The sequence below is a fragment of the Rhineura floridana genome, chromosome 18 (genome assembly GCF_030035675.1).
Source record: "Rhineura floridana isolate rRhiFlo1 chromosome 18, rRhiFlo1.hap2, whole genome shotgun sequence".
Taxonomy (NCBI): domain Eukaryota; kingdom Metazoa; phylum Chordata; class Lepidosauria; order Squamata; family Rhineuridae; genus Rhineura; species Rhineura floridana.
The window spans coordinates 7,955,083-7,979,987 of NC_084497.1; the positions used below are offsets into that span (position 1 = coordinate 7,955,083).

A 24,905-nucleotide genomic window follows, 5' to 3' on the forward strand; every position below is an offset into this window, starting at 1 on the left:
CGATCAAGGAGCAGTATCCAACTAACCTGTTCCATTAGAACAAGCATTTTTGGGCTGCACAACAGAACCACCCCTCCCTGTGTGGCCCCTCAAATCTATTGTGGGTTTTCCCAACCCTCCGGAACAGATTTAGGGGGCACGTGGGAAGAGAGGAAGTTCCGTGGGAGCAGTCGGAAGTGCTTGCGCTAGCAGACCTGCTTAGATGGGTGACACCCATGATTTTTCTCTCTTAAAAATAAAAGCTTTTGCTGAAGTTACTGCCTGCTTGGTACACCATCAGTCAGTATACTTTGCACCTCACATCCTAGTCTCCCCCCCTCCAGAGTGGAGGACATATGCTGGAGATTGATCATAAAAAAGCAAGCAACAATTGCGGAGGGTGGAACTAGGGGTTGCATCCAACTGAATAATACTTGGAGTAGACCTACTGAAATTAACGGATACGACTTACTTAGGCCCATTAATTTCAGCAGGCCCACTCCAACCCCAGATATTATCACGGCTGTTTTTTTTGGGGGGGAGTGGGGTTATTCAAAGGGGGGGAAAGGAGGGGGCAAGTCAAGCCAAGCTATTTTACAACCTCCCTCCCCATCTCACCCCTATCCAGTAGTTACAGTTACCTGAAAAAAGTTATTTGCTATCATCTACCGCTCCAAAATAAAAAACCTAGATACCTATTGCATAGTATTCTTAGTTTCTTTAAGGGGGGAAAAACCGCCTTCAGAGGAAAGCGTCAGTCTGAAAACACACAAACAGAACAAATTCCAGATGGGCACATCTGGACAGGAGTTAAGCAGGTTTAACAGCAAAAAAGCCGGCGTTTTTAAAAGGTGAGAATGTGGCATGGCTGGTTCGTCATTCCTGGGCCCATTCGGTAACTTTCTGATTTGAAACTTCCTGTGACTGAGACTTCCAAAGGATGCTGGAAATCGCTTTAACCCAAAAAGGTCCTCGAGATGAGCTTTGTCAACACATGCCTCGTCGCATCCTAAGACAAGGAGATGCTCGCGTCAAAGAGGGACACTGCATTATCCAAAGCAAGAGGCAAAGCCTCACAGCAATGCTATTGCAGAGTGCCTTTCTCCAGCGTGGTGCCTTCCAGATGCTTATTGAGACTCCCAACTCCCATCGGCCCCAGCAAACAAGGCCAACAATCAGTCTCAACAACATCTGTAGGGCACCAACCTCGCAAATGGGCCAAAACCAACACTGCTGTTAAGAGGGCTGTGCGGCCTTGCCAAGGTGTGCTCTGGAAGTTGCGTTAACAGGCAAGAACTATCACCTCCAGTCTTCCTGAGAGAGTGTGGATTGGCGGGGATGCCAGCAGCAGCTTCCCTCCAAGCCAGCAGGCTGGACTTTTTGCACAGAGGAAAGTGCTGGGGGGGGGGGAGAAGGAACTGATAGGAAGCAGCAAAGGAGAAGACTGGAAAAGAGAAAAAGAGCCCCATCGGCATCTTCTAGATCAAAGGTTGGGAACCCGTGACCCTCATGAGGTTGTTGGACCCCCCCACCTCAATTCCCATCATCCCTGACCATCAGCTACACTGGCTGAGAATTTTGAGATCTGGAGTCCAATACACCTGGAGGGCACGTGGTTGTATACATCTCTGTACCGTTAATTAAACAAAGTGCAGAGAACAGAGTGTCTTCCTTGTGGCGACTGTTCCCTGTTTAAAACACACACAACATTTAGGGGGTTGCAGTTGCTTATTCTAATAGCAACCAGCAAACCCTTCTTGATCAGGCCATTCTACACCCCTCCCTCATTTCCCCTACTCAAAATAAAAATAAGGGGAACTAGAGACGATTGTACCGGGACCTTAAGCCACCCATTATCTATCCACACTTTTTGTTGTTTTAATTTTTTTTTTTTAATTGACCCCTCTGTGCCTCACTTTATACCAGGACCCACCTGGATTTAAGACCAGAATCGGCTTTCAACATCATGTGCATTATTTGGGGAGAAAAACAGTCCAGTTATTAACTCTGGCCCGGTCATATTCCCTCTCTCAGGATAGTCATTTCCTCAATCCTCTCTCCTGGCTCAACCTACGGAAATCCCAAAACCCTACAACCCAACTTAGGGTGACAGAGCCCCGTGCGGTTCTAAGGAAAGAGACTCCACCCAGGAAAACAATAGCTGCTTTTTCCGAGATCAAATGGATCTTTAAAAACCCTTATCGCCACCCTGCAATGCCTTCTGGCAGAAGGAAACAGTAGAAAGATCTCCCCACCCACCATCAAACCACAGAGTTACTTCTCAGTTTTAGAATCTGTATGTTTAAAATAAAAAAAGGAGAAAGAGATAAACAGCAAACACAAATTTTTGTAAAAAAAAAAAAAGAAAAGGCAGGGGAATGGAAGAATACACCGAAATATTAAAATGCTACCTTTAAAAAGTTGAGGACTTTAAGGGGTTCCCCACCCCACCCCGCCGTCTCTGCTTTTCACAGTATAAACAGCCAACAGGGGGAAAAAAAACAGTAGTCAGTTTTTTAAGCTTGTCCTTTGCAAGGGGGAGGTCAGCATCCTGGTATATTCAGAGGGGGGAATCGACATTTAAGTGTTGTTGCTTTTCAAAGCAATTTATATATGTGTGTCAAAATGCACCCTTGAAAAGGGAAAGGGAAAACTCTCATAGAGGATAAAAGGATAAAGATCTTAAAACAAGATCAGGAAACAAAACAAAAATATCCTTGGAAACCAGCCAACTTGAGAGAGGGCTCTGATCTCGTTTTTATAGCTATCCAAAATAGTGTGCGATGCTATCCAAAACTGGGGAGGCGTTGGGGGTGGAAACGGAAGAATGAGGGATGTACACGCAGAAAACAAAAGGGGGGGGAGTTCACATGTGATCCCCCACCAGGACCAGAGGAGTAACCAGATGCTGGTTGGCGTCCACTTTTGCCATGCTCGTCTTCTGCCGCCGCTTGGCCAGCTTGGATTCCGAGGGGGGCGAGAGCTGCATGGAGCATGAGGTAGCTTTGATGATGATGGGGGAGTGGGTCACCTCAGCCGCCTCCTCCTCGTCATGCATCAGCTGCCGGTTGACAGCAATGGCTTCGGCGGCGAATGAGGTCAGCTCTTTGGCACAGCTGTTCCTGCGGAGCAAAGAGCAGCAAGAAAGCGGGTTGAAAGCGCGCTTGCAAGGGATGCGGCAGATCCAGTCCTCTCTCCATTTCTGTCCCGCTCATCCCCCTTTCCCCAATGATAAGTTTGGTTCTCTACATCAGTTTGAATTTTTATCGAAAGTTCGCAAAAAAGTGCATCGGGGCTTTAGTGCTAAGGAGTCGTATCCAACTTTATTTATTTATGGTACTTATATACCGCCCCATAGCCGAAGCTCTCTGGGCGGTTTACAGTAACTAGAATCATAGAACAGTAGAGTTGGAAGGGGCCTACAAGGCCATCAAGTCCAACCCCCTGCTCAATGCTAAAAACAAGAAATATACAAATTTAAAAACACATCTCTTAAAAATGTTACTCTTATCCGGAATAGTTCCATCAAAACTGAGAGCCATGACTTAGGTCCGTTAATTTAATCGCAACCCATGTCTCCTAATACACACATTTTTGCATGCAAGGAATTTTTGCTCTAGCCCACACATCTTTTGCAAAGCAGGTCCCCCCTAATGTAAGGAATTTTGTGCGGTGTGTTCTCCTATATGCACGCTTTACCCTAGTATAAGCATTTTTGTACATGTTACTCAGATGGAGAATTACACTGTAAAATTCAGAGACGTTTGAATTCCAAGAGATGGCTGTGTTTCAGTTTCCTTTTTTTGGTAAAATGCAAATTAGGTACATTTCCCTTTAAAAGGGAACTGAATTGAATTTCTCCCCCACCTCTATGAAATGGAAATGGACTGCCTTCAAGTCGATCCCGACTTATGGCTACCCTATGAATATGGTTTTCATGGTAAGCGGTGTTCAGAGGGGGTTCACCATCGCCTCCTTCTGAGGCTAGTCCTCCCCAGCTGGCCAGGGCCTGCTCAGCTTGCCACAGCTGCACAAGCCAGCCCCTTCCTTGTCCGCAACTGCCAGCTGGGGGGCAACTGGGCTCCTTGGGGCTATGCAGCTTGCCCACAGCTGCACAGCTGGCAGGGCACGTAACCCCTGAGGCACTCACTGTGGGGTGATCTTTGACACCGAGGAGACATGAGTGGGGATTTGAACTCACAGCCTCTGGACTCCCAGCCAGGCTCTCCTCCCCACTGTGCTCTATACACGAGTTAAAAAAGGTCACACTTGGACATTAATGCTAAACCATGGTTTAGCACAGAACAAACTTAGGCATATTTTACTCAGAGGTTAAGTCCCATTGAGTTCAATGGGACAGAATCGTTGGTAAATATGCATCAGATCAAACCCTTAGCAGCTTAACTATTGCATCTGAGTTGGTTATAATTCACTGAAAGATCTGAATAGGAGTATCTATATATTCCTGTGCTTAGGAATAAAAAGTAGGCATCACCCGTGTGTGTTCTAGCTTCTCTCTGCAAGGAATCTTAAGGACTAGAAACATGCTGCGTCACACACTTAAAATACTAAACACAGAGGTGGGTGGCCTGTGGGGTCCTCCAGATGTCACTGGGATCCCAGCTCCCAGGAGCCAGTATGGCCAACAGGCAGAAATTACGGGATATTGCTGTTCTAACATCCCCAGTGTAACGCTCAACCATGTTTTGGTGTTGCGTGCGTACTACTGGCATCAGTGAGACACATTTACAGGTCTTTTTATCTGGCTGTGCTGGCACCAGGTTTAAAGAAATCATGCAACATAAGCTTAAAACATGTTTGCTCAGAAAGTAAGTCCCAGTGACCTCAAAGGGACTTGCACCTTAGTAAGCATACGCAGGACTCTGCCTTAACCATATTGCACGGGAGTTGGCCGATTCATTAATTAGATCTGTGTACACGCAAGAACTCCTGTGCCAGTAGCCATTGACCGTGTGTTTTCCAGTATACTTCTGCAAGGACCCTTAAGGACTAGAAAACTGTTTTGTCACATTTAAAATACTAAGCAAAAAAAGTGGGGGTATTGGGAATCTCTCAGCCAATACTGGTTTGTCACTGTGAAAGTTAAAACAGCTCTTTCCTGCTGTTTGTCCCCCAACACCTGCTATTCAGAGGTAGACTGCCTTTGAACATGGATGCTCTGCTTAGCTATTATTGTAAGAATAATGTAGTAGTTTTCTCTATTAGTTTTTTCCACAGAGGCTCAAAATTAAGGAAGAAGGGTAGGGTAGAGGATTTCCACCTACCTTTGTAGGATGATTGGAGTTGGAAGGGTGTTATCCGGAGCACACTGGAAAAAAAGGAACAGAGAGAAAGAAAATTATACCAGAGCAAGACAGACTTATCTAAAACTTCCCTTACCCAAAAGCAGGGAGAAGAATTGCTATTTACAGTTAAGACAGGTTCAGCTTTTCCATGCTCATAGTAAATTTTACCTGAAAAGCAGGGTTAAAAGTCTGTGAAAAAAATGGAAATGGACTGCCTTCAAGTCAATCCCGACTTATGACGACCCTATGAATAGGGTTTTCCTGGTAAGTGGTATTCAGAGGGGGTTTACCATTGCCTCCCTCTGAGGCTAGTCCTCCCCAGCTGGCTTGCCACCGCTAAAGAAGTCAGCCCCTTCCTTGTCTGCAACTGCCATCTGGGGGGCAACTGGGCTCCTTGGGACTCTGCAGCTTGCCCACGGCTGCACAGGTGGCAGGGCACGTAACCCCTGAGCCACTCACCATTGGGGTGATCTTTAGCTGGCCCTTGAGACACGAGCAGGGATTTGAACTCACAGACTCTGGGCTCCCAGCCAGGCTCTCCTCCCCACTGTGGAACCCCTAAATTCAGAGGTAGCTCAACAGCACCACCTAGAGTGTCAGGGATTCCAAATCCCCCCAGTGATCCCTGAGCAGACAGCTATCCACTGTTTTATTTCTGAACGTACAAAGCAATCCTCTCACAAAGGCTCAGGTCTTTTGACATGCAAGTGCAGAATTGTTAAGAACGCGGACTAGGGTATTCTGAGTAAATTTCCAGAGAGACTACTACATGAGATATGACGTGGATCTCATGCTTGGTCCAAACAATCTGTCACCATTAAAAGGGATTGCAGTTAAGCCCAGGAGAAGCATTCAAAGCAAATCAGCCCCATAGAGGTATGCACAAACAGGAGAAAAAACCTTGTGGCACACCATTGAAAAAACTGCTCACCCCTTGCACCCATGGGTGCTTGAGCACTTCAGCTGCGCTCAGGCGCTTCTTGGCATCTCTCACGAGGAGCTTGGAAATGAGGTCTTTGGCGCCAAAAGAGATGTGAGCCCAATCTTTGTCGGGGAATTCATACTTGCCCTCCTGGATGCTTTCAAACAACATATTCTGAAAGGAAATGGAAGAGTCGGCATTTGGGTACGAGGCCAGCCCAAACTAGATCCATGCACGCCTCCCCCAATCCCCCCCCCCAAAAAATATACAAACAGGAGACCAATTCAGTGGAGTAATTCAAGTCCTATACAGTCCCTGGTTCCAACATCACATCACCAGTTATTATGGCAGCCATCATCATTTCCACTGCCTCAGTCTTCCCCAACACTGTCTGCAATATGGGGATTATACTAGCCTACCTCAGGGGGCTTCCCAAACTGTGTTCTAGAGAGCTTCAGCAGCTTCCCTCCAACAAAGCACTAACAGGACAATCTTTCCAGTCCGTCCAGGGTACGGGACGCCCCAAGTGTATTTTCTAGAACAGGTGGGGAGCACCTGTGACCCTGCAGTTGCTATTGCTGGACTCCAGCTCACCACAGCCCCAGCTAGCATGCCCCCCAGTCAAGGAAGACGGGAGACAAGGGCCTGGAAGGTCCAGCCTGCTCTACAGGGCTGCTATTAAAAGGTTTCTAGAGAATTGTTAGGCAAAGCGATTTGGATTATTTATATCAGGAGTCCCCAAGGTGGCAGAAGAGACTGTTCCACTGCAGACAACCGCAGGGGAGTTTTCAAGCACATCTCTCCACGCAGACGCCCTACAAAGCTTAACATAGCAGCTACAAGGGAAAGGCCGTAGCTCAGTGGTTAGAGCCTCTGCCTTGCATGGAGAAGGTCCGAGGTTGAATCCCTGACCATCTCCAGGTAGTGCTAAGAATGTCCCCTGCGTGAAACCCTGAAGAACCACTGTTGGTCAGTGTAGATCACACTGAGTTGTATGAATGAATCATTTGTTACGGTCACAGACCAGAAGATTAAAATCAGTTTTAAAAGCCACACAAATTAAAACACAACTACTGGTCATTACGGCAAACCAAATAAATACAGATTAAGTCGTCCGTCGGCCAGAGGACCAGCAGCAGTTTTTCCTAATTTGCATTGTGATAAAAAAGAACTTTGCAACACTTTCCGTAACAGAGGGCAAGGACAGGTCCGTTTGCTGACTGGGATTTTGCTGATGCGTCCTTTCAACAGTGCCGATGGCAACACATTGAAGCGGGCCAGAGTAAATGCTCTCCTGTACTTTGGAATTGTCAGTGCATACAAGTATGAAGCTGCAATAATTCCACAGTTGTTAAAATTATTATAGAACAGTGGCGAGCTGGGCTGATTAGCAGCAATTCTCAAATACTGCAAGTCTAAGTCTATTACTCTTTGGGCAACAGAAATCTGGGCCTTCCTAAGCCCGTTATTACCAAGTTTAGGAAAAGGCCAACTTAGTTATTTCCTTCTCCATCTCACACATCCAACGACTCACAAAGGAGTCCAGTAAGGAAAGATAGCTTCTGAGCTATACGGCCCAATGGCCTGACTCAGCAGAATCCAGCTTCCGACGTTCTGATTCATTCTTTATTCAGGACCATGAGGACTGGAAACTTGCAGGGCATTCCCTAAAAAAGGAACTCACATGGAAGGGCTGTGACTCAGTGGCAGAACATCTGCTTTGCCCACAAAAGGCCCCAGGTCCCATCCCTGGCATCTACGGGTGGGGCTGGGAGACACAGAAGAACCCTTGGACAACCGCTGCTAGCCAGTGTCAACAATACTCAGCCAGATGGATCAACGGCCTGCCTCCGCATAAGGCAGCGTCTTTCGTTCTTTAAGCCCTTTGATTCAGCATCACGAGGACTGTCATCTTATTTTTAACCACAGCTTTATTTTTAACCATCACTCGATGGCAGAGCCCCTTGCTTTGTAAGCAGAAGGTGCAAGGTTCAATCACTGGCACCTGCTGGGAGGGCTGGCGAAAGGGCTCCATCTAGAGAGCAGCTGCCAGTTAGTGTTGACAGCCTGAGCTAGATGAACCAAGGGTCTCACTCAGTATCCAGTAGCTTCGTATGTTTTTAACACCAAATACCCTCTCCCCCATACGCCATTTACCGCTTAACACCGAATACCCTCTCCCCCATAAGTCATTTGATGCAGTTTGCCACCATACTGCCTTTTGCCAAGAAAACACACACCCCATGACTTCCATGGCAGCTGGTGTGCTCTCTCGAATGCGCTGCGTTTGTTGGCAATTCGATATATGGCAATTTGAGAGAGGGTGTTCTCGGTTCCACAACAACCCCACCCAACTACGGCACACCCTTCCTCTCCAGGTTAACCCCTGCGATCTTTTTAAGTCTTTGCCACCAGCTTTTGGTGAAGTTTCCCCGCTCATCTGCACTTCTGTGGATCCCCCCCCCAATTTTTACTAGGGTCCTGTGGCTTGCATGATGCGGATTTACGCTGTGCAAGCAGGATTCTGAAGTTTGTTCTTGTTGCAAATGGCTTTGTGAGGCATGCTGCCTGGGGGAAAAAAAGCCTGATCAATAATAATAATTCCACCACGTCAGGACTCTACCAACCTCTTTCTACACGTTTACGGGACTTTATGTAAAAAAAAAACACTTCCAAGGTGTGTTAAAACCTTATAGCAGACTGATACCTTTCCTTCTGATGTTTACGATGTATGCAATATAGAGAAAGCCCAAGAGGTTATTTGTGTAAAAAAAAATACAAGGATTTAGTACAATAGATGTAGAATTTGTTGCGCCTTCAGGTATTGGAAGCTATTTTTGATATTTATCTTCTCGATGTAAATGTAATTTTTTGTAAATGAAAGTAATTTTTTTAAAAAAACCTTATTAACAACCCTGTAAGGTAAGATGGCAGCTTTCAAACTCCACAGCATCACCAGATAGCCGTGGGAGATTTGCGAGGCGGGGGAGCCAAGAGGCAGATTTCCCCAATCCTTGCTTTCGGAGTGGAGAAGCAGCCAGGTCTAACTCACCTGACAGGTAGGACACGCTTCACCACGATCCCAGCCGCAGTCGGTCCCACAGTGCCCCACAAAAGGGGGATAGCCGCTCAGCATGATGTACAGAATGACCCCCAAGCTCCACAAATCACAGCGCTTGTCGTAGATGGAGGCTTCTTCGTTAAACGCTTCTACGACCTCCGGGGCCATATATTCTGCAGAACCGCACTGGATTTTGGGGAGCGGGGGGGGGAAGAGAGAGAGAGTTAGAAGCACAGATTCACACTTAAGGCTTTCAAACCACCAATAAAAGGCTCTGCATTTTAAAACCATAGGAAAACATCAAGACATTGTTGAGTGGCCTGCAGGTGTTTTAACGCCTCCAAGTTTGTTCCCCGAGACAGGAGGGCAGGGAGAAAAAGCAGGTTCCCATCTTCTACACATCTCAGCTCCAAAGGAGAGGTTTTTTTGCCCGAAAGACACGCACTTTACCCAAATAGTAAACTGTATAACACTTCGGCTCCCCAATGAGATTGTTTGCCTACGGGATCAGGACGGATAAGGAGACAGTCACACGATGCGCAGTTAGCTTACAGAACTCTACACCACAAGAAAAAATAAAGACACAAGGATAGACTCATCCTCTAAGGATTTATCCAGCCAATGGCTACTGGCCACAATTGCTACATGAAATCTTTGATGCTCAGAGGTGTCTCGCCAACGGATAAGGCCAAACTGGCTTTCCCCCTTTCCTGTAGCTGTTCTTTCTCCAGCTGACGGAGGGAACCAGAACGGTCTGCCCCTTACTGTGGTTCTGCCAGTCCCCGGGCCATCGTTTCCCAAATGCTGTGGGGCAATTGAAGGGTGGCCCTTTTGCCCCGCTCATAAGATTCTTGGACGAACGTGGCTGTCGACTGCCAGGTGAACAAGATGCTAACTCCATTTGGGCCCTACGAAGTTACATTCTTTTAAGCCGGGGGTGGTGAACTGCCAAACTGCAAGCTGGGGCCTTCCCCCGCTTTTTTGCCCCCCCCCAAAGCCAAGGTGGCATGGCAGATAGTTCCACTCTTCAGACAGATCATCTGAAGGAGACAAAAGAGACCTGTGCATGCGTGAAGAGCATGGGGTGGGTGATGCCCATTCCTGGGCCACATTCACCCCCTTCCCTAAGGTCTTGCAATGGGGCGATGCAGACCTCAGACCAAGAAGAAGTTAGCCACACACACACACATACGTGTTAAAGCATTTCTGCTTCCACAAGTAGACCCACTTGCTCACTCTTTGGAGAGCACCACCTGCGTTTTGTTGCAGAAAGAAGCAACACATGATCAATGCGCCTCCCACCCACCAACCCCAATTTCACCCAGCGTAAATTTAGCACAGCCACCACTCCAAGGACATTCTTTCGCACAAGCCTCAGTCAGAGAGGAGGGAGACCATCCAAGGTCTAAAAAAAGGAAGCCCAATCTTTCCTGGGAAAAAAAAAGTGTTGTAATATCCAAAGCTCCACTGCGATCTCAAGATAGTTCTACACCTCAAAGCTGGAGGGGGGGGAAAGAAAAACGAGGGCGTGCGCACACATGATTTGGGATCTCCCAATATACACAAACTGGAGATATTGTGCTTTACTACATACACACACACACACCTTTAAAAAAACACAAAACACCTATTACATTTTTAAAGTCACTTTGCACAGATTCTATCTATGCCAAGGCGCAAGAGTTTGAATCGAACATTGCAATCAAATGCATGTCTCCTGCCAGCTAAAAAATAAACACATCAAATATTTGGAGCAGGGAGAGAGCTTCTGATCAAAGGCTCGAGAATTTGGAAACATGGAAGTCTGCTTTTCTTTCAAAACAAACCAGCGTAATCCAAGCTGCTAGCCCTCAAGTAATTAACAACATTGCCTTGCCCCAAAGCTGGCATTTCCCAAACACTGGACATCATTATCAGCTAAATTTATATCCACCTTTCCTCCCAAAGGGAGTGTATATAATAGAGGCACCGGTTTTTCCAGGTTGAGACTGGAGGTTCAGTAAAGGGCTTGGGAACAGGACTGTATTTGCAGGGCAGTCTCCGCCTTCAGTCATTATACTACCAACTGCATCAGAGGGCTTCCAGCTTTGCGTTCCAATGGTGGCATCGAGCCAGACTTGCTGGCAAGAGAATGCTCAACTAGACGGACCTTTGGCCCGACCCACTGGGACAGTTCTTTCGTGAAAGGGACAACACATAGGAAAAAGAATCTATCTAGTCAGCCGTGCCTGGGGAAAACGAAGAGGCGATGGTTTTATAGCAGAGTTTCAAAGTTCATCCACCTGCCTGAACTCTCCTTTCCCTCTGGATGTAACTGGGGAGTTTCCATGTTCACATAAGCCATCGCTACCCAAAATTCCAGTGCCAGGACACAGCTATTGGCACGTGGACCCAAGTTCAGAGGCAAAATGTTCTCCCCTTCACTGTATGCTTCTGAATGCCGGTAGCTGGGAATCCCAAGCAGAGAGAGTTGCTGTTGGACTCAGGTCCTGCTTGTGGGCTTCCCACTGGGATATCCAATTGGGCACTGTGAAAACAGGATGCTGGACTAGATGGGCCCTCTTTGACCTGATCCAGCACCGCAGGGCTCTTATGAATAAGAAGCATACGGATGTGCTAGAATTCCTCCCAGCTTGGATTTGCTGCCAAATTTTCCATTAATTCACTTATTCTCTATCGTTGCGGATCGGATTTTTGCATACCGGTTTTCCGAGGCTAGTTTCGAAAACAGGGTTGTTGTTTTTTAAAAAAATAACCCGCCTCTAAATTTTCGATATTGAACAATAATTTTAATGGATAGTTTTCCTTTTAAATTATCAGTATTTTTTGGAAGGGAAGAACAGATCGCTAAAAGCAGCGGCTAGCAGACAACGAACGGACCTGAATCAATCCTGGCCTGTTAGGCTGACGGAATGCTTGAAAATCGGCACCAGCCAATGAATCCCATCCCTAAGAGAGGGTCTCTTTCCTTTTACGGGGGCTTCCTGGAGGAATCTGATTGGCCCCTGGGAGAAATAAGATACTGGTCTAGATAGCACTGGTTAGGCCTCATCTTAAGTACTGCGTCCAATTCTGGTCTCCGCACTTCAAGAAGGATGCAGACAAACTGGAACGGGTTCAGAGGAGGGCAATGAGGATGATCAAGGGACTGGAAACAAAGCCCTATGAGGAGAGACTGAAAGAACTGGGCATGTTTAGCCTTGAGAAGACTGAGGGGAGATAGGATAGCACTCTTCAAGCCCTTGAAAGGTTGTCACACAGAGGAGGGCTGGGATCTCTTCTCGATCGTCCCAGAGTGCAGGACACGGAATAATGAGCTCAAGTGACAGGAAGCCAGACTTTGACTGAACATCAGGAAAAACTTCCTAACTGTTAGAGCCATACGACAATGGAACCAATGACCTAGAGAGGTATTGGGCTCTCCGACACTGGAGGCATTCCAGAGGCAGTTGGACAGCCATCTGTCGGGAATGCTTTGATTTGCATCCCTGCATTGCGCAGGGGGTTGGACTGGATGGCCTTATAGGCCCCTTCCAACTCTACTATTCTATGATTCTATAGACCCATTTGGCCTGATCCAGCAGCCAAGTTCTTTGGTTCTTAAAACGCCGAAAAGGGGAGCAGATGGCAAGCTACCATTCACAAAGTATCTCTGATTTGTCCCCTTCTCAGCCACCACCAGGGGTGAGGAAATCCATTCCTCCCTCCTCTCAGGGATGATAGGTATTAGAGTCCCACAATACCTGAAGAGGCCACAGCTTCCCAGCCCGTTACATGGTACTGTGGACAGTTCCCTGCCTGCAAGGAGTTTACAATCCAAATTCTAATGGAGGGGCAAGAGGGGGGAGGGAATGCGTATGTTTACTCTGTAGCCTTACAAGAAGTACATTTATATAGCACCATCTACCTACATGATGTTTTGGACAAATCCCTGCCTGCAAGCAGCTTACAGTCTAGATTTTGACCAGTGGGATATGCACATCTAGGCAGTTCCACATTAATTTTAACTGGGGGGGGGAAGAGGAGGATTTGGAAGAAAGAAAGTGGCATCAGGTAGGTCTCCCGATAGGATGTTACTCTTCTATGCCTTAAAAATCAAGGAGAGGAATAGGTTCCAGAGCAGAGCCCCAAGGCCCGCTGTCTCCAAAACCCTGGCTCTTAAATCTTAGATATGCAGGGCGGTAGGGCAGGAAAAAGCGTTTGGCGACAGCTCGTCAGCCGAGAAGGAAAAGGCACTCCCCACATGCACAACCCAGGACAAGCATCCCCAGGGAGCGGAGCTAGGGCTGCTCCCTTCCAAAAGAAAGAACGTCTACAGGAATGACGGGATACACCTCAGGGCCTTGTCTCTACCTGTCCCCAACCGACCAAGGCGTCGACTTCACCCTTTCATCAGTCTCCCTTCCCCGAAGGTGGCCAGATCGAACTGGCCAACCTGCAGAAAGCTCCAAGTCCCTTGCGCCAAGACTGCATCAGCTGCCGAACTCCTTCCCTCCCTTCTCGAATGTATACATACATAAACCCACATCATTTGACCCGGGCAAATCCTCAAGAGCGGGCAGGGCGCAGAGTCTAGGGAACTTGCCCAACCAGCCGGTACAGGAGGGAGGGAGCGGGGCCAGCCTTTCAGGAGCCAGCCTGCCTTCCAGCATGTCAGGACAGGAACGTGCTTCTGTTGCCACAGATTTGGGGTGGGGAGTTCAATGTAAAGCAGGGGCAGCCAACCAGGTATTTGCTGGACTCCCAGCAGCCAGTGTTCAGGGAAGGTGGGAGATAGACGGGGATCAAGGATGGGCCACGCATTGTGGGCACGATCAGGAACGGGACTCATACCCCTAAACTGTTTCCACGACAGCCGGTCATTATAAGAGCACCTGCTTAAGAAACTGTCGCCAGAGTTTGCTTTTTCCCCTCTTCCCTCCCTGCACCTCTCTCCTCGTAGCTATAGCGTGGGGGACAAATGTAACGAACAAGTAACAGGTGAGAGAATGCTTGTTCGGAAGGAGCCCAGCAGGTATGGTGTGAGTTGGAATCCAGCATAATTTGGGGGGGGGCGCGGAGGCTCCCCACCTCTAGAGTAAAGGCTGATGCACAAGAGTCTCTTTAATGAAAGCAAGGACAGAAAAGGCCTGATCCTGGCTACAAAACAAAACAAAAATCAAAAGGTTATTTAATCTTTTTCCTGACTTTTTTGTTTAAAAAGGAGCATTTGCGGTGATTTTTTGGGTACCCTTTAACATGCACGGCTAGGGACGTGGAGGCTTTGCCAAGACAGGCTCTTACCTAAACCAAACTGCACCGGGAGAGCGACGGCAAAAATACGTAATAATAATCTGGCCGTGCAAGAAGACCAGGCGCCTCCTCGCCCGGCCCCTCCCATCACCCCAGATGCAGAAGTGGGTCAGACCAGCCTCGGCAAGCTTTCCTCACCTCCCACATCAAGGGGGCGGGGGAAAGAGAAATGGGAGGGGGGAGTGAGCGGGAAATACCCAAACCTCGGGACTGGCAGCCAATCAGCCTAGCTGTTGCTAAGGGCAAACTTAAAAAAACAGCTCAGCACTGGCTCAAAGAGAGGTGAGGTGGGGGAAAGAACAGCAGCTCTCTTGGCTTAGGGGGAAAAACAGCACCAGTTAAAAACCAGCCAGCCAGGCATGTTTGGAAAGAAAGGGGAAGGATCTGAGAGTATTATGTAACCGCAAAACCACAGATGTTGTGGGGGGGGGGACTTCTGCCATGGGTCTTTGCAGTGCAGCCCTGATGTTGCACTTCCTTTTTTTAAAGCTTTGCTTATGATTCACTAGAAAAGACAATAGTGCTGGGAAAAGCAGAAGGGAGGAGAAAAAGAGGAAGGCCAAACAAGAGATGGGTTGATTCCATAAAGGCAGCCACAGACCTGAACTTGCAAGATCTGAACAGGGTGATTCACAACAGATGCTATTGGAGGTTGCCAATTCATAGGGTCGCCCATAAGTCGTAATCGACTCGAAGGCACATAAACAAAAATAGGCTGTAAGCCACCCACTGACTTAAATTTTGCATCTATACATATGAAACATTATGCACATTTTGTGTGTCACGGATATTGGTACTCCCCCTCCTCCTGAGCTATGCCCGTTGAAGTTAAACCACAAAAGTAACTAAGATCCATTGATTTCTATAGGTCTACTCTGAGTAGAATTTAGCTGAATCCCATCCAATCTCTCTCGAGTCTGCAGAGTCGCTCAGAAAGCACACACCAGTCGAGCGAAATGAGGCTGTTTTGCTGTGTGCGGCTCCTTAGTGCCTCCCTAAGACTGTGACTCAGCCGAGCATCGATACAGAGTAAAACTTGGTATGCACAGTCAGGAGACAGTTCTACGCTGCAAGTGAAAAGACACCCTCCCATCCCACCAACCCATTTAATGATACATATAACAGGTGTGGCATAGACCAGTAGGTAGATTTAAAGGTTAAATGGCACCCCATAAGTGAAGCAAGACTGAGCCAAAAAACACAGGTGCCTTCAAAGTCTGACTATGACAACACCCTCAATATACAAGCTCGCAAATAAGCCTACAAAAAGAAAAGGTGACTTGCCAGCTTGCCCACACAAAACCAGTCCACACTGGCCAGTGATTGCTTGAAAAAGAACCAACTCCCAGTCTGCAATCACCTCCCTCCCTAATCTCCTAGGAGGAGGCTCCACTCGCCACAGGCAACCAGGTTATGTACAGGGCTATTTAAGGAACAGCACCAAACACCATCTTGCCCAGGCTGGTGACCCACGCAATACAGGCTGGCTTGAGAGTGGTTATTTTAAAAAAAAGACGACAGACATCAACAACAGGCATTTGGAAGACTGACTTTTGGCAATTGTAACTCAAGGGGTATGCACCCACACCCATGCAAGCCGTACGCACTCTCCAACTCTCCTTGCCACCAACGCCGAAGCATCAGGTACCTCACTGAAAACCATACAGAAGGCTATCTGGATCCATCCATTCCCTGTATCTTGATTCCAACCATGGACAGCCACATGCCTCCAGGTGTCCCACAAACAGAACATGAAGGCAAACCCCCCTCCCCCGCTGTTGACATCTGGTACTCAGAGGGAGACTGCCCCCAACCACACATGCTACACTTCGCCATCAGAGTGAATGATCACTGATATTTTCTGGAGGGTATTAGGTGCATGCCTAACCTTCTTTTGAAGCCTGCTGAAATTAGTGGGCATCAACACATCTAGCAGCTGCAAATCCCATATATTCAAGGAGACCCTTTCTCCTTTTCAACAGCCCACCTGCCACCATTTTCATTGGTCAAGCCCAAATTCTCCTTCCCTGCACCATTTTTAAAGTATTTCACACATCTCTTTATCGAATTTTTCCCCCCTCTCTTAGGAGACTTACCGGAGTGAGCAACTCTGGAGTAGAGATGGGAGAGCAGTCGCCATTCAGCTTGATCCCGCTTCCTAAATCGAAATCACAGATTTTTACGGGGGAAACCTGGCATTGCAGACAGAGAGAAAAGAAAGTCAACCACTGCTTCCATTTTTTTTTTAAATCCATTGCTACCAAAGATGTTCTATCAGCCAGGGACAAACAAATCTGTCAATTTCAGTTTCTCCCCAAAGTCAGTCAATTTCTCCTGAACATCCATCAATTTCAGTTTCTCTTTTTCCCCATCTTAAATTCAGTTCACCACCCCACTTTCCACACCAGTGTGTGACTTGTAGAAGTCTGCATGAAAATCTCTACACCTTTTTCATATGTATTTACCCCAATATGCGCTTGTAACTCATATACATAATTTTGCAAGCTATTTTCCGTAACGCAAAACGTCTTTGTTCATTTTTAAGAGATGCATTTTTGCGTCTAATAAGCACATTCTCTGCTTCGAGAACTACATCGCAAAATTTGGACTGGGGCAAATTTCAAAGGATAGGTGTGTTTCCATTCATGTCCTGGTTTAGGAAATGAGAATAAGATGGGCTCCTACAGGCAGGAAGGGTGAGAAATAAATAAATTAATAATAATTTCTCCCCACCAACATACTCCAGCCTTCCTTGTTAGCAAGGTCTCAACAGTATCCCAAGATGTTTTTTCAGTAACCCGTTATACCAACATCCTGCAGAAGTGAGTTCCACAGATCACACCTCCAATTTCTCTTTTAAATAGAGTTTTTAACCAGTGAGTTTTTAAAGCCGCTCCTCACCTGATTGGAACTTTCACAAAGGATATTTTCTGGTTTTAAATCTCTATGTGCTATTCCTGTAAAGGAAAAAAAAAAGTCCGTCAACACTTCCTGCAAGATCACAGAAACTTCTTTACAGCAAGGAGATGACTAGAATATAAATATGCAAACATAAAAACATAAAAAGCAAAGGGGCTAATCCGTAAGAAGAAGGAACAACTCCAGTCGGGCAACACCCTTCATCAGGACCAGCCAAAAACGTCACAGAAGAGCATGCAAGCTTTAGGGTTCGGCACGGATGCACTGGGTTGATTTGTGAGGTGGCAACTCAAGAGTCCCTGCTGGGCCGTGTAAAACCTCACACGACTCTGGGAAGGCCACAAGCAGAGCTCAAAGCCAACCCCCCACTGCTTGAATTACAGGGACCCTGTGGGTCGCAGCCCCTTTGCATTTCATCAGCCATCTCTCATCTACTGTTTTTTAGAAGGCTGCGGGGGGGGGAGGGGAGGCAGAGAGATCTCACCTTCATTTCATTTCGAGGCCCTCCCAGTCCCCAAAGCCCGAGAATTCAAACACAGCAATAACCCTCGCCCTCCCTTTGCTGCTTGCCTCCCAGTATCTGTTATTCCAGATAGACTGCCTCTACCCATGAACGCTCCATTTAGCTACGTTGGCAGAACCACCGCTGAGAGAAGGCTTATTATTAAAAAAAATTATACATTTCCCTTCCCACCCCACCCCCCTTTGGCACATACAGCCAATTAATTAAGGGAGGGGAAAACCATCAACACCACCAACAGAAACACAACTTAAGAACTAAACCAGCACTTTGGGAATCGCGTAGCTTCACTTAAAACGAAATGGTTTAACCAGAGAGGGCACATGGCCAATTTCACCATTTATTTATTTTTTTAAAGCTTCAGGAAGCAAGGGAACTTCAGCGGCCTTGCTCCTCCTCTTGTTTACGTCCCCGGAGCGCCAAGCAAGAAAGACAAAACAGTCCCCCAGGTATCGGCACGTGCGCGCAAGGAGAATGCTAGCTGTGCTGACCTTTGTTGTGCAAGAAGTTAAGGGCGCTGGCTATGTCGTGCACCACCACACTGGCCTCCAGCTCGTTGAAATGGCGCCGACGATGAATGTGGGTTAAGATGGAACCTGGAAAGAGGAAAAGGGCACAGGCAGAGAGAAAGAGAGAGAGTGTAGAATACTATATTAGTAACCTCAAGCAGCTGCAAACAAGGTTCCAGACCTGGGGTCTAGTAGGCAGCATTAAGCTTGACGGACCCATGCTCTGACTGAGCAGAAATTAGCTCCAGATTCAGAACCATGAGGACTAGAATCTTAGTTTTCAGGCAAAGGCCACTGCTCAGTGGTGGAATGCCTGCTTTACACGCAAAAAGCCCCAGGTTCAATCCCATCATCGGGCTGGAAATATCCTCCATATGAAGCCCTGGAAAGCCTCTGCTGGTCAGTGTGGACAATCCTGAGCTAAACAGACCACTGGTCTGACTACATAAAGCAGCTTCCTCCTTTCAACGGGACAGGCCTCTTTCAGAAGGGCAGGTAAACCTGCCGCATCCAGCTGCACCCAGATAATTCATTTCTGACTAGATATCTGCTAGAATTCCGCCCAATTCCAATTTGGTACCGAATTTTCCATCGATTCGCTTATTCTCAACCAATCGGATTTTAATGCAGCAAATTTCCATGGCTATTTTTGAAAACAGACTTTTTAAAAAAAAAATCCACCTCTAAAACATCCATTGTAAGAATGATAATTCATCAATATTTCCTTTTAAAATGGTATTTCCTTCAAAATATCAATATTTCCTTTAAAAAATCAATATTTTTCCATCAGTAAAAACAGCGGCTAGGAGATACAGAATGAACGCAAATCAACACCAGCCTGTTAGGTGAACAAATGCTTCCAAACCTGCACAGGCCAACGGATCCCATCCCTATTTCTGAGACAGGGATACGATTCATGGAAGAGGCAGCCTGTTGCTTCTCTGCACGAGTCACCAACCTGGGCTCCCCCCCCCTTCCAATCTGCAGGCACATCCAGATTGACAACTCAGGCAGAAACATAGACAGCCAACTTCCAGAGAGAGCCGGCGGCCATTTTTTACCCAAGAGGTTAAATCTAGAAATGCTTAATTCAGAACGTATTCAGCGCCTGGGGAACTCGATCCAGCTAGTGGGTTGGTCCTTACCTCCCCCACCCTGTGGGCCAAGACTGACAGGTCAGCGGGGGCCAATCGCCTGACATCAGGTGAGCCATTTTTGTAGCGGCCATAGATAGATGACATCACATGTAGGGCAGGTGGGCAGAGCTTGACCAAAACAGTCTAGCAGGTCAAATGAAGAGACTTGCAGGGCCTGATGAGACCAGGGGGAGGGTGCAGAGATTCCCCACCACTGTGCAAAATGCAATCTGCCGCCTTGGGCTCCTACTGGAAGGAAGGGCGGGATATAAATCCAATCAATAAATAAATCTACTTGCCTCCTCTCATCTTCTCAAACACGAGATAGAACCGGTCTTCCTCCTCAAAGAACTCGATTAGTTCCAGGATGTTCCTGGAAGACAATGGGGTAGAGAAAAGGAATTAAAACCAAGAGATCGCTCTCAACTTTGCAGATTTTTTCATCCAGAAAGAGGATTCTTTCCTACAGTCCGGCCAAATCAGACCCAAAAAGTCCAGCACCCCCCACCTCGTTTCCTCCCCACAGGTGACAACAAAATGCTCCCAGGAAGCCCACAAAAACAAGAGACGGAGGCCAACAGCTGTCCCCAGCAGCTGCAATTTGGAGGTAGACTGCACCTGAACACGGAGGTGCTACTACGCTATCCAGCTGCCAACAGAACCTAAATTTTATTTTTAAAAGTCACTGAAGCCAGCGGCAAACACCACCAGCAACCCATCAAATAAGAAGAGGCCGGTGACCAGATACGATACGATACGTATCGTATCGTATCGACCAGATACAAGCCTGCTAGCAGGTCCTAAGTGCAACAGCAACTCTCCCCCTCTTGCGGTTTCTAGCAAATCTGCAAGTTAAAACCACATGCTGCCTGGCGGGGCTGGGAGGGAAATAATTATTCCCGTTTGGTTTTACCGTACTGAAAATAAGGGGGACACACTTCTCTCTCTCTCTCCACATTTTGTAAAGCTCCTATCTCATTTTCCCCTGTGTACCCAGTTTCTGGGACGCCAACTTCAAGGTTCACGCCAGAGATTTAAACAGCCCTCTATGCCACCCACTGGCCTAGATCCAAAGTAGTCAAACTTGTGCCTCTTGTATATGGGATAATCCTCCAAAGAGGAACTTCCTCCTGCCCCTAGAAAACTAACCTATCAGGGAGCCAGCCTAATCTTCCCCTTGACATGCTAGTTTTCTACATACAGGAGGATTTGTGTTTGTTTTTGTGTGTGCCACCTGCAAGTCTGAAGTGGTATAGCCCTAATATGTTGACCTACCTCAGCCAGTTAGCTCTAAAAAGTCCGCAGCTTAAGCTACATGCACACCCTGCAAAATATATACACACACACACACATATACCTATGTCCTTGGCACTGATACAGCATCTCCACCTCACGGAAAACCCGGCTTCGGATGTGTCCAAGACGCTTCTCAATTATCTTTAAAGGGGAGGAAAAGGAGGGGGGAGGAGATAAAGTCTGATTAGTGTTGAGTTGGGACGGGCATTTGAAACCGTAAGTTAGGGACAATCCACGGCTTTGTGTTCTTTGCATGCATGTTCGCGCTGCCGTCTAAAGATGCACAAGAACTCTTGGAGACCGCACGCTGTTAACACCCATCTGTGTTCTGCCATACCTCTTGCCCCTTGTAAGGCTAGTTCTCTAGGTGCAAGATGTGGCTTTGCACAGAGGTACGTTCCCACACCGGAAGTTCACACCAAACATTTGGCTGGCAATTGCATATTTGAAAAACACACCCCACATTCATCTGTTCCCACCAAAAATAAAATTAAGTCTCCCCGCAACTAGAAAGCACGCACATCAGGAAGAAAGCTACAGCCTGAGAGGCTAGCTTTTTTATTTGTAAGCACAAATTTATGCCAGTTATTTGTAAGCACAAATTTATGCCAGTTATTTGTAAGCACAAATTTATGCCAGTTATTTGTAAGCACAAATGCCAGTTCTCTTTTCTGTGGTTCTCCCCTCACCCAACCCTGCCCCTCCTTGACCTCCTGCCTTCTCAAACCAACACCACTTCCCTTGACCCTCCAGCCACTCTCTTGGATCACATCAGGTCAGCCCACTGTGGATCAGGAGCAGAGTCTCAACCCCCCCCCGTCACCCTCCCAGCAATCTCCCCCTCTTTTGAAAAAGAACAACAGCTGTTCTCTTTACAGCTGTTTGTGCTCTTAAAACATTTCGCAAAGCGAGTTTTGGGCTTGTCCAGAGTCGTTTCGTTCCGCTGCCCTCCTCCAAAACAACCACCTCATGTTGCTTTTCACATCTGCAATTTCAGATCACGAAAGAGATCTTAAGGTAAGAAAACCAAACGTTTACGCACCTGGGGAAAGGAGGGGGCATGCTTTTGTGAGATGTGCGTCCACCCACGATCACAAAATAATAAAAGGGTGCTCTGCGGCTCCTCAATGCTGCTTCTCACACACAGAACCTCAGATCCAGAAAACGGGTTGTACGTAACTAAGTCCTACTCAGAGAAGACCCACTGAAATTACTGAAACGCAGTCATGTCTATTAACTTCAATGGGATTACTCTGAGTAGGTCTTAAACTGAATCCCACCCACAGTTAAATTGAGAGAGAATATAAATGTATTTTATGTTTTATGCGTTATATTTTATTTTTACGGGCTACTTTTACTCACTGAAATTAACGCAAGTGGCTAACTTAGGCACATTATTTTCAATGGGTCTTTTGTTGAGCACAATCTTACGCACGCACATAATGCAGAGGGTGGGGGGTGCTTTTGCACAGCCCCCAAACTGTCCTCGCTGTTGCAAATGGCAACCCAGCCTGGAGGGATGGAGAATTGAATTATTTATGGCGCGCCAGACGGCCCACCCCCTTAAGTTGCCATTTTACAGCCACAGCCAAATGAAAAGGCCATTGTGTCTGCCCCTTCTCTCAATGGAAGGGTGCCCCCCCCTCCCCAGAGAGACGCCAGCCCTCTGGCCCAACAGCTGCTCTTCTCCGCAGCCAAGGGAGGTCATAACCTTGCCACTTCCCAGCTCCCCCCCATGCCAGTTTTGCAACCATCCCCTCCCTCTCTTCCGCCCTGCCCCCCAATCGCATCTGCGCAACACTAAACACACTGCCAAGATCCCTCGTCCTCTACAAACGCTTAGGAGACTTGCATCACCGTTCGGAGATGCCACCAGGAATTTTTTTTTGGGCGGGTGGGGTTTGAAAAGGAGAGAGATGGAGGCACAGAGGGGCTGGAAAAGCGGAGTGTGAACGATGGAAATGCAAAATTAAGGGGGGGGATTAAAGATATAAACACAGGGATGCGTCCAACGTTAATAACGCTCAAATTCAGAATGCAGCATTGCGTGCAACTCAGTTCTACTCAGAGCAGACCCGCTGAAATTAATGGGCCCCAGGTCAGGCATAGAATCATAGGATAGTAGAGTTGGAAGGGGCCTGTAAGGTCATCAAGCCCAACCCCATGTTTATTAATTTCAGTGATTCTGCTCTGAGCATGACTGACGTTGGGATAGAACCCATGCAATGGAATCAGATGAAAGGGGGGGGCATCTAGTCCAGCCTCTTGCCCTCACAGCAGCCAATCACAGGCTTCTGGGAAATTCGCAAGGAGGGCGGGGAGGCAAGAGCCCTCTCCAGCTATTGCTCCCTGGGGAGCTGGAATTTAGAGATAGACTGCCTCTGGTCATGGAGGTAGCATATAGCCATCGTAGCTAATAGCCAGATAACTTTATCCTCCATTAATTTGTCAAAACCCTCCTTTTAAAGCCATCCAAGTTGACGGCCATCACTAGCTCTTGAGGAAGCAAATTCCACTGAAGACCAACTGAAATTAATTGACAGTTAATGGAGCTGAGTATCCTCAGTTTATTTTAAAAAAGAAAACTTTTAAATTTTCTTTTTTTCCATGTTCTTTAAATTACATACCGATCTGTCCTGGAAGATCCCCCCCTCCCCTCCTTAAATCCTAATAATGTGGGAACAACCTACAGTTGCCATGGGCTGCAGGAGAAGCACTTTGTACATGCCCACAAGGACCACCTCACTAAAGCCACAAACGACTGACTGCAGCCTGATCTGTACATGCACAATCCTGAGATGGTCAGGCTATATCACTTTTGGGCCACAGGGGAGAGGAGGGAAAAACCCTTTTTTTAAAAAAAAAATGCTGTCTACCCTCATGTAAAAAACAGTAAGTCATAAGATCTCCCCTGCAACTAAAAAGCTAGCTTACCAGGGAGTGGGCAAGGCTAGCTTTCTACTTTGCAGGGAGAGTTTTTAAGAGCAGTTGAGCATTTAAAAGGTGATTTCCTCCATCACCCACACACATATATTATATACACATCCATGCACTAAAGGCACTAGAGTCCGCTCCACACACACCCATTCTGCTGTGAAGTTTAACAGGCCCAAGTTCTGGTTTAAGGGATAAAAGGAACAGATGCCAGAAGCAATCGGAGCCCAAACACAGAGCCCCCAGCATGGCTCATGTGGCCCCCAGAAGATTGTCTAGAAGGGAACACGGCCCTCGGAAGCTAAGTTATACAGAGTCAGGCTATTGGTTAATCTAGCTCAATATTGCCTACACTGACTGGCAGCGGCTCTTTGGGTTCCAGACTATTATTATTATTAATAATTAATACTTTTACCTACTGTTCACAATTATTATAGTAATGATAATACTTTTATTATAGTAGTAGTAATATTTCTACCTGCCCTTCACCAGTTTAAAAATACAAGATTAAAATCAGTTAAACTGGATTGCAATCAAGAGAGTAGGGTAAATTCCTGCACTGAGCAGGGGGTTGGCCTCAATGGCCTCATAGGCCCCTTCCACCTCTACGATTCTACGGTCCTAAAATATACATCTCAGGCGTCAGCTGCATTTTCAGCACAGAGCCTGCATCTTTTTGCACGCAAAGCAGTTTCTCTGCCACTGAGTTAGGCCCCTTCCTATTTAAACCAGCTGTTTATTCAGACCCATGAGGACTGGAACCTTATTTAATTTTTTTAAGAGGAGCTGCCTACCAACTCCAACTCAATTCATTGGGCTATCTTCCAGGTCTCTGATGGGGAGATGCTGGGTATTGAACCTAGGGCTGTGTGCAAGCACAGCGGGGGCCCGACCACCAAGACAGACCCTTCAAGCCAACTGGACCACCACCAACCAACAAAAACCAGCCCAAGACACCCGCACCACCATCCTAGACCATGAGCACACTGCGAGGCAGGCAGGGTAGGAAAGTCAAGGCCTGCCTACAAAAG

General features: G+C 47.1%; 1 protein-coding gene across 1 annotated transcript in view; it reads right to left on the reverse strand.

Moving 5' to 3' along the window:
- Positions 1-1,675: 1,675 nt before the first annotated feature.
- Positions 1,676-24,905, reverse strand: part of MKNK2 (MAPK interacting serine/threonine kinase 2) — a 38,066-nt gene continuing 14,836 nt past the window's right edge. The window contains exons 6-14 of the mRNA XM_061602100.1: positions 21,002-21,081; positions 19,944-20,017; positions 18,491-18,595; positions 17,462-17,517; positions 16,657-16,752; positions 9,260-9,454; positions 6,217-6,381; positions 5,265-5,308; positions 1,676-3,101 (exon numbers count right to left, since the gene is read on the reverse strand). Of these exons, the coding sequence (XP_061458084.1) occupies positions 2,846-3,101; positions 5,265-5,308; positions 6,217-6,381; positions 9,260-9,454; positions 16,657-16,752; positions 17,462-17,517; positions 18,491-18,595; positions 19,944-20,017; positions 21,002-21,081 (1,071 nt within the window). The 3' untranslated portion in view covers positions 1,676-2,845. The remainder of the gene's footprint in view (positions 3,102-5,264; positions 5,309-6,216; positions 6,382-9,259; positions 9,455-16,656; positions 16,753-17,461; positions 17,518-18,490; positions 18,596-19,943; positions 20,018-21,001; positions 21,082-24,905) is intronic.